Source organism: Tilletiaria anomala (assembly GCF_000711695.1).
Source record: "Tilletiaria anomala UBC 951 chromosome Unknown K437scaffold_205, whole genome shotgun sequence".
Classification (NCBI taxonomy): Eukaryota; Fungi; Basidiomycota; class Exobasidiomycetes; order Georgefischeriales; family Tilletiariaceae; genus Tilletiaria; species Tilletiaria anomala.
In genome coordinates, this window is record NW_013546817.1 from 1 (window position 1) to 8,868 (window position 8,868).

The following is an 8,868-nucleotide window of genomic DNA, read 5'->3' on the forward strand; positions in this document are numbered from 1 at the left end:
CCCCCCTCAAAACAGGGCGCGTTCCCCAGCGGAGGAGTCGTTACAACGCACCTGTATGCGCTCCTGCTCGCTCAGCGCGACGCGCTCGCCGGTGGATCCGAGCACGACGATGCCGGCGCCACCAGCCGCTGCAATCCACTTCACGTGCGTGCTGAAGGTGTCCAGATCGAGCGACTCGTGCGCGTCCGCGCGGAAGAAGGTCAGGACAGGCGTGTAGACGCCACGCCGGAGCTGCTTGGTCTCTGCTGCTGCTGCTGCTGTTCGTGTTGATAGCGGTTCGCTGCTGCTCACCGCCGCCGTCGCTGTCCGCTTGTCATCCACGGCGTGGTCCATCGGCGCTGCGATCGGTGCCATGGTTTGGTGGTGCAGAAGACGGGTGTGCCTTGAGTCAGAAAAGGTATCACCTGCTGGTGCTGGTGCTGGCGCTGGTGCTGGTGCTGTTGCTGACGACGACGACGAAGCGTTGCTGCTTAGAACAAGCTGTATATATTATATTATATACATTGGTGGATACATAGATGGATAAAGTATATGAAGTATTTGGGACTAGTCGGAGACTGTTCGGATTCGGATCCGGATCAGGGATCGGGACTTCGGACCGATGCGTGTGGCTGACGCGTGCATGCACTGCGCGGTGGCATGGGTAAATTGGCTAAGAAATCGCTGGAAGAGAATTCACGTTGGTACTTTTCTCTTTCTCTTGAAACGAAGGGGATTCTCACGTTTCTCGGGAGCCATCCCCGTGGGGCTCCTTCCACCCACCGAATATGTGGGAACGCTGCCGAGTGGAAAGAGCCATCCGTGGGGAGTTATGATGCCACTGCTGGCAGCCGATCATCGCTGGGGGGGAGGCGGCCGTATATATATATATATATATATATACAACGGAGCCCTTGTGCTCCCTGCCCAATAGCGACCGATTCAAGGAGGGCAAGCGGGCCGGGCCCAAGCAAGAAAGAAAGAAGTAGCTGCACACATACCCACCCGAAAGAGCCAGCCACACTCAAACACCATGAAGCTGCGCACGCGCTTTGGCCGTGTAGAAGACACTTCGCCCTACCCGGCGCCCGAAGAGGTGTATAACTGGCGAATATGGGCCATGATGCTTTCCGCCTCCATGGCCGCTGGCATGTTTGGTGCGTCTCGCCCGCCTCGCTACCTGCCTGGCCATTTTTCGTTTTGGGACAGCTTTGCTTGCTGTTCAAATGACGCTGACGCTGCTGCTGCTACTGCTGCCGCCGCGTAAACTATAGGCTACGACGGCGCATTCATCGGCTCGACGCTCAAGCTGCCTGCCTTTAAAGCCGCCTTTGGGCTCAATGACGAGCGCGGTGCGAAGGTGCTCGCCGGCCTCTCGTCGCACATCGTCTCGACCTTCCAGGCGGGCTGCTTCGTCGGCACGCTGACAACGTACCCGCTCGTCGAGCGCATCGGCATCAGGAAATGCCTCTTCCTCGCCAGCTTGATTTTCAACCTCGGCGTCGTCCTGCAGATGGCCGGCAAGGGGAGCCTCGCGATGATCTACGCCGGCAGAGCGCTTACCGGCGTCGGCGTCGGCAACTCGTACTACGTTGGCCCTGCGTACGTCTCGATGAACTCCCCGCCTGCGGTTCGCGGACGCATGGTTGGCCTCCTCGAGACGGTTTACCAGGCCTTCGGCGTCGTCGGCTTCTGGATCTGCTACGGCACTAACCGTAATATCTCACCTTTGTCCGACGCGCAGTGGCGCATCCCCGTCGGCCTCCAGTTCATCCCCGGCGTCCTGCTCGCCGTGCTCATGGCTACACAGCCCGAGGCGCCTCGCTGGTCCATTGCAAATGGTAAACGTGAACAGGGAATCCGCGACTTATGCTATCTACGCAACCTCACGCCTGATCACCCGTACATCGCCTTTGAGATCCAGCAGATCGACGAGCAGCTCGCCTCTGAGCGCGCCGGCGCCGGCTCCTCCAAATTTACAGATAAGCTCCGGGAGGCGTTCGGAAAGCGGAACCGCAGCCGTCTTGCCATCGGTCTTGCCATGATGCTCTTCCAGAACCTGAGCGGGATCAATGCCCTGAGTGCGTCTCCGTCGGTCGGTCGATCGATCGAAAACATGTGGCACATCATACGCCTCCATTGATGCTGACCGTTTCGCCTCGTTTTCGTTTGCTTTCCCGCACAGACTACTACAGCGCGACACTCATCGGCAACATTGGCTTCAAAGGAACGGACGTCTCGCTACTCGCGACTGGAGTGTATGGTCTCGAGAAGGCGCTCATAACCCTGATCTTCATGACCTTTTTCGTCGACTCAGTCGGCCGCCGAAAGGCGCTCATCTTAGGCTCGATCGGCGCAGCGACTGGCATGCTGTACCTTGGCATATACACCAACGTTGCCGACACGTTCAACTCCACGCCCCCACGCGACGCAGGCGCCATCTTTGGCCTCGTCGCGTTCTATTGGTACACGCTGCACTATGCCTACTCGTGGAACGGCATCCCGTTTATGTTCTGCGCAGAGGTTTTCGGCAACAACATCCGCATGCTGTGCATGACCATGACGACGTGCATGCAGTGGATCGCGCAGTTCATGATCGTCTATAGCCTGCCGTACATGGTCGTCTCGATCAAGTCTTACACGTTTATCTTTTTCGGCGTCTGCACGCTTGCCGCTTGTGCCTTCACGTACCTCTTTGTTCCTGAGACCAAGGTGAGCACGAGCGCCCGTCTGCCGTGCTCGTAAGATACTTACCCAACTCTGCTTGGTCTTGTGCAGGGTGTCGTCCTTGAAGACATGGATGTGCTCTTTAACGCCAGGGGCCTCGCTCCACACCAGATGAAGGCCTTCCACCAGATTATGTCCACGCGCGCGCATGACACAGTCGTCGCACAAGGCGTTACAACCGTCACAAACAACGAGGCGAGGCACCTGCACTCGGACGATACCAGCGGCGGCGACAAATCCAAACACGACGGCGGTGAAGTCCGCTACGACACATCCAGCCCATGAGCGCATTGATTCCCTGCTCCCTCTTTAGTTATTGACACAGAATCTCGCGTTGCCGATCATGTACAGTATTATCCACGTAAAAAAGTGATGGAGAGCCAATAAGAAGCTCGGTGCCAGCATATACTGTGCCGGATAGTTTTGACGCCTGGTTCTCGAAGTGCAGGAAGCTGCAGCAAGCGTGATCACACCCGCTGAGAACTTAACAACAGGAATCACTTCTTTCAAGCCATGCAACGCTTTGTGACGGAATAATAGGCGAGCCTATGATACGTGATTAGTATGCCGCTTTGTCATGCGGATTCGGCCGAAAAACATTGTGTCTCGCGATTGCAATGCCAATTATGTACTGGGTAAGACGCTCACAGGCAGGAACGTCCAGGTAGCTTCGTCGCTTGCTTGGAAGGCTTATCGATATACGTAAACTTGGCAAATATGCTATTGTGGCCGAAGTCTTGACCACGCTAACCAGATGATTAAACCGGAGCGGCCTGCCGTCGATGAGGAGTCTCACCCTTGCGTACGATGGTCGAATGCTCGTAGGTGGTCGATGAAATGAAATTTAATGGGCGACACGCTGGCCGAGTCCGGTAACGTAATACATGACGCGCGGGATAATGGCCTTGATGTGGCTTGGGAATGAAAAGAGGACAGCGTGCCAGAAAAGGAATGAAAGGAGGCTGATGATGGAGACTGCACGCGGCAAGTGCCGTTGCAGCAGTCAGCTGATGCTCTGATTCGCTCGAGCAGCGGACGATGGGACGCACTCAACAAAACTTTCTCCCATGGTTCCAGCATACCCTGGTCAAGTCGAAGCATCAAAGCCGCGATTTGTCGGCTAGCCGGACATAAGGCATCTACATCCATGAGACCATCGTAGCAACTTACCGAAGAGCTATTCCCTTCCCACGTCAGCCACCACGACCAGAAGCTATCTCCGATTGTCCAGTGATGCCGATGTACCTTCCTGCTTTTGGCACGCTCTGCGGGTACTACTGCTGCTGCTTTTGCTGCCGTCGCCTGTAATGATGGGAGTGATGAGTTTGCTGCTGCGGTAGCCATCTCTTGTAGGATTCCCGGGAGCCACTATTGTCGCTGGCAGTGCGAGGGCTGGTCGAGTATCGCAAGGAGTTGGGAGGCGGAGAAAAAGGACCTGCTTGGAAGTTGAACGGAAGCAAGCACCCCAAGGCATCCAGGTCAACAAAGAAACAAGATGATGGCGAATGAGCTCATCACAGCGGGCGATGCCACGGCCACTTGGGCTTTTTGCTAGCTGGCTGGCTGGTGGCTGCGCCTGCTACAGTGCCCGCTGATGCCGTGGAAGTGTTAATATAGAACGGCAGGTTGGTCAGATGGCAGTGCTGCAGTGCTGCACAGGCTGCCGAAATGTATGTATGTACGATACGAGTATATCCACACGGCGAATATGTTGTACTTGGACTTCATTGAAATCATTCAATTGCACCGAAGGCATCGAGTGCAAATCTGTCGCGGCACCACGATTTCTTTTCCAATTTGGCTGCAGTTGTTTTAGTGCTGGCTAAAAGAAAGAATGCGGCATTTGGCGTTAGCGCCAGGGCGGATGCTTGTCCCTTATCTCTTCATCGCATTGCATCCTCACCAGCATGACACCTTGCTCGCCAATGAAGCGGCCTCTGAGGCACCTGCACAAAGAAAACAGCATTATTATAAACATTTACTATTGACTTGTGTCGAAGTGCTATTGCAAGGGGGCCGTCTCTATGTGCTTGTCTCGTCCAAAAAATTAGCGCTATCTAAACCCTTGCCACGTATGCAGACATGGCTCTAGCATCGTCTCCAACACTTACTCGCGAAAACATGATCCATTCACCTGCCGATGAAGGAGGATCTGCGCTGCAGGCGCTAGAAAAATAGCTGCAAAGATACCAAAAAAGTTGGCGATCGACCTTTGACGGGTGTGGGTGCAGGAGAGGAAGACCCTGCGCAGGAGCCCAACGAGACTGACGCAGTCATTCTACGCTCGAACTTGGCCGATTATGAGCTTGATTTAGAAGAACTCATTCTCTCTCAACACCTTCATGGCTTTCCGGACAGGGCGCAAAAGGTGGAAGAGTTAGCACAAACCAGTCCAGGCCCCACCGTTGAAACAGACGTGTATTCCCCGTCACCGCACGAGCGGGACATCATCGTGCGCGACTTTCCACCCATTGAGACCTGGCTAGGGTGAGTTCCTCTTTTGTCGTGCGGTGATGGCGTATGCTAATCTAGAATGCGAACTTGATACTGTAGCATCCTGCGAAGATTGCTCTCGTATCACAGCTCCATCGACTTTCCCATCGAAGACCTGTCACAACTACAGATGGATCGGGAGCGCGCGTTTGAAGGAAGAATAATGTCTGATGAAGATTACTTTCGGTTCAAGCCGACCATCTAACCGAAACGGCCCAGTCACGGTGGTTCTCTCCAAAGGAAGCCAAAGAAATCCGCGCAGCGCGACGAGGGTATGCCGGATGAGGGATTCCAGCTGACCCCTCGTCTCGCACTGCCCTCTGTCGCACCATATAGTCTATTTCTGACCGGGACGACCAGCTCGCCGGCCCATACGCGGCTTCCCCATCCCCTTCATCTGACATTCTTAAGCGACTGCCCAGTATCAGCAGCTTGCAGCAAACCATGTTTGTTTTTTTCTACGTTCTCTTCCTCACCCAGCTCGCGATCACCAGCTGGACTTTCAAGCCTTCGCGGACCAGTAACCGTTGCAACACAGCCGTCTGGTGGACCGCACATCACGCCCCCTTTACAACCTCCCACACTCGCAGCTATGATGTCGGGCAGTCCGGAACCAGCTTTTCTAGCATACGGTCGGCGGCAAAGTAGCACAGCCTCAATCAGCAGTGTCGGCGGTGCTGGCTCACTCAGCACAAGTATTGGTAATCCGCGAATCAGACTGAGCAATCTAAACGCAGAGCGACTGAGCCCCTCTCCAGGCTATGCTGGAGATGCTAATCCGTCATCACCAGCGCGGTCCCATGTACCCTTGCGACCAGCTCCTGCGATGGTGCCGAGCTATGATTCCTTCAGTCCTTCGACGCCCTCGCCCTTGGCGCAGCAGCTTTCCATGCAAGGTGATGCTGAGAGCTCATCCCTTCGCAGAGGATTCCGGCACCCTCCGAGCACAGGCAGTGCTACAGGGTTGATCGGTCGACAACCGCTGTCACACGCTTCAAAGCTCCCTATGGGCGAGTTTCCAAGCCTACGAGTCGTTTTTTCTGACTACCCTTCCTCTTCACGCACCTCAGCCTCGATCAACAATCCCGGAAAGACTGCTTCATGTATCCTGTCAGCACCTGCATCCGTTCCTGGTGCTTCCTCGAACATGCCCATTCCAACCGTCGGTCCTCGCGCCATCCTGAGGACTCCTTCGATTCCGCCAACCTTCGAAGCGATCGGCGAGCGCCTGACCCGAGTCGCGCGTTGAAAAGAGTACCTCCGCGACGGTGATAGATCTGAGGCGTCGTTCAGGCAAGCACGGCTATGCCTTCTCCATTTCCACCTCGTCCGGGATTGGTATGTTTTGCTGTTTTCGCTTGCCAGCAACGGTCCGATTGACAATTGATGCAAGTGCCATGGCAACCGCGGCGAACAGTGCGTGCTCAAGGAGAAACAGCGACCATTTTGAGCGGCAAGTCGTAAGGTTGGCTTCGATTTGACAGCTCACAATATCCCCAAAGGTGTCACTGCCGTGCACATACATTGCGAAGCTGTGCACACCGAGAGAGGGGCCCAACCTAGCAGGGGCGTCAACGCACCGATGCATGTGCAAACCCGGTGTCGAGGCATGGGCGTCTTTCGGATGGGCGAGCTAGGCGCACGCGGCTATGAGCATGACCACCTTTGATCTTTCGGATCCGCAGGCCGATCTGTGCAAGCACTTTGGCTTAGACCCCGAGTCCATCGCCAGACGGGCAGGCGTGTTCTTGGACGAGCGTAGCGCTCCCGATGGTTTCTCTCTTCGCACTCCCGCCTGGGGCGAGCTCACTGAGCTCCCCGTTAACCCCTAGGCCAGCGCTCTGTCACTTGAACTCTACTTGCACCGCTTCTGCACTGTCCATGTCATTGGTGAGCCGTGGCTGAAGGCAAGCTCGTTGTCGGTGGCGAAACGTACGAGCGGATGGCGCCAAGCTTGACAAGGCGAACCCGACAATGTGAGCAAGGGGCAACGGCTCTGAGACAAAGGGAACCGAGACCATGGCATCGAGACACGGACCAAGGATAGCGAACGGCAGACCACAAATGTGGGCTCGTTTCTAGATTACTTGCATTGGCTGCGATGATACTCCATGCGAGGTCCAGTCGTGCCGGCGGGGCTCATGTGCTCGGCTTGCATTGGTTTAGTGGCTGTGCAGCTAGCGCCGTGGCCTCTGATTGGTACCTGCTGACTAAGGTGTCGTGCTCGCCTGGGCGCGTCTGCGCTGAAGAATCGAATTGAGAATAGATACGCAGAGGCCGCTCAGCGCAACAACGACAATTACGGTGCCCGTTGCAGGCATCTAAACTTGAGTCAGCTCCGGGTTCGTCTTCGCGATCAACGGCTGGTCGTGGGGCCTCACCTTTCAAGTCGAACTTTCCGTACGTAGTTAAGTGGACCTGAGGGTGAATTCAGACGGGATCAAAAAGGCGTAGCATTCATTCGATGCAAGGGCCAAGAGTGGCACGAAGCACATCTTATAAACACGAACACACAGTTTGTCCTGCCATAGACACTACCAACTTGACAACCTGTGATCATGAGGTCGAACGGGTCTAAACTTTAATTCCGTGTAGCCGTGATCTTTGCTCTCTCATCTAAAATCAGCAGGCTATGTATAAAGCGAGTAATAGTATTACGTGGTCATTGGTGTCGGTGACCACTTGTTTTCACCCGCCACTGCGCCACGCGCGGCGGTGCCGGACCTTGGCGCAATGGATAATGAATAGGGGGCCCGTTTGCACGCTCGCCATGTATGTGTGCTTCTTGACAAGTGGACGTGGGCCACATTACTTCGGACGAGTATGTCTTCGCGTGTACCAGTATGTACTCGTTATGTCCGAGGTGCGCGAAAGTCTCGCAAAATCTTTTCTCGAATTTTGATCACGGACCTGGGTCACACGTTGATTTCATATGTTGAAGAAGAAAAGGGAAGAAAAGAAACAAAAAAAAAGAATTAAACTTAGGACATATAGGCTATGCTACGGCCTGCGCCGCTCAAAGGCAAAATGTGGGATAGCAGAACGTGCACAGAGCGCCGCAGTTGCCAATATAGATGCAGGTACGGTGCACCCATTCGCCGCCCGGCACCTCTGTGCAGGAGCGCGAAACACGCGTTTTGGCGCTTAGTGAGGCTAGCGAGTTTACCCTTGTTGATGCGATCCTCCTGGGCTCGACTGAGTTCCTCCGATAGAAAAGCCACGGTGACGTTGCTTGGGTAGACTTGACTTTGTGGCGACCAGCTGTGGGCTCCATGAATGTCATATTTGAGTGCGCGTGATTCAGGGCACGGACCGCTTCGAGTGAAGTGATCTCTGGAGCATTTTCGTGACCGACCTTCAGGCTTGCCTGGACGGATGCCAGTAATGGGATTATGGCGATTAGGTGAGAGAGAGGGGTACGCATGCTGCTATGTATCTGACAAGACAATGGTGCGTTAACAATCCCCAGAAACCCCCAGAAAAGACATACAGGTGAGCACGTATCTCACATGTTGATTCACTCTGCAGTTGTGTTGCTTGGACTGATCGCTGCTCTGGACTTGCTTGAGTATTTGACAAGGGCGGGCGTGGATCTGTGCGCCTTATATGCGTCCAATGTGTCGAAGGGGCCATACGGGGGACAGAATTCCTCATCAAGACAGCAGGACG

The 8,868-nt window shown here is 55.0% G+C and overlaps 5 protein-coding genes across 5 annotated transcripts; 2 read left to right on the forward strand and 3 right to left on the reverse strand.

Moving 5' to 3' along the window:
• Positions 1-51: 51 nt before the first annotated feature.
• K437DRAFT_271312 (uncharacterized protein) lies at positions 52-354 on the reverse strand (the record flags this gene model as incomplete). Its single annotated transcript, XM_013384368.1, has 1 exon — positions 52-354. A coding segment is annotated over one exon (303 nt), but the record flags the coding sequence as incomplete, so codon positions are not given.
• Positions 355-722: 368 nt separating this feature from the next.
• On the forward strand, positions 723-3,104 carry K437DRAFT_260340 (putative sugar transporter). Its single transcript, XM_013384369.1, has 4 exons — positions 723-1,136; positions 1,254-2,060; positions 2,165-2,691; positions 2,758-3,104. The coding sequence occupies exons 1-4, from the start codon at positions 1,013-1,015 to the stop codon at positions 2,989-2,991; spliced, it is 1,692 nt and encodes a 563-aa protein (XP_013239823.1). The 5' UTR covers positions 723-1,012; the 3' UTR covers positions 2,992-3,104.
• A 123-nt stretch (positions 3,105-3,227) lies between these two features.
• Positions 3,228-4,331, reverse strand: K437DRAFT_260341 (uncharacterized protein). Its single transcript, XM_013384370.1, has 3 exons — positions 3,877-4,331; positions 3,756-3,789; positions 3,228-3,681 (listed from the first exon to the last, which is right to left on the reverse strand). Exons 1-3 carry the CDS (start codon positions 4,048-4,050, stop codon positions 3,551-3,553), a joined length of 339 nt encoding a protein of 112 aa, XP_013239824.1. The 5' UTR covers positions 4,051-4,331; the 3' UTR covers positions 3,228-3,550.
• A 954-nt stretch (positions 4,332-5,285) lies between these two features.
• On the forward strand, positions 5,286-6,676 carry K437DRAFT_75456 (uncharacterized protein). The gene is made up of 2 exons (XM_013384371.1): positions 5,286-6,537; positions 6,593-6,676. The coding sequence occupies exon 1, from the start codon at positions 5,474-5,476 to the stop codon at positions 6,446-6,448; it is 975 nt and encodes a 324-aa protein (XP_013239825.1). The 5' UTR covers positions 5,286-5,473; the 3' UTR covers positions 6,449-6,537; positions 6,593-6,676.
• A 1,475-nt stretch (positions 6,677-8,151) lies between these two features.
• On the reverse strand, positions 8,152-8,868 carry K437DRAFT_75488 (uncharacterized protein). Its single transcript, XM_013384372.1, has 2 exons — positions 8,709-8,868; positions 8,152-8,635 (listed from the first exon to the last, which is right to left on the reverse strand). The coding sequence occupies exon 2, from the start codon at positions 8,621-8,623 to the stop codon at positions 8,216-8,218; it is 408 nt and encodes a 135-aa protein (XP_013239826.1). The 5' UTR covers positions 8,624-8,635; positions 8,709-8,868; the 3' UTR covers positions 8,152-8,215.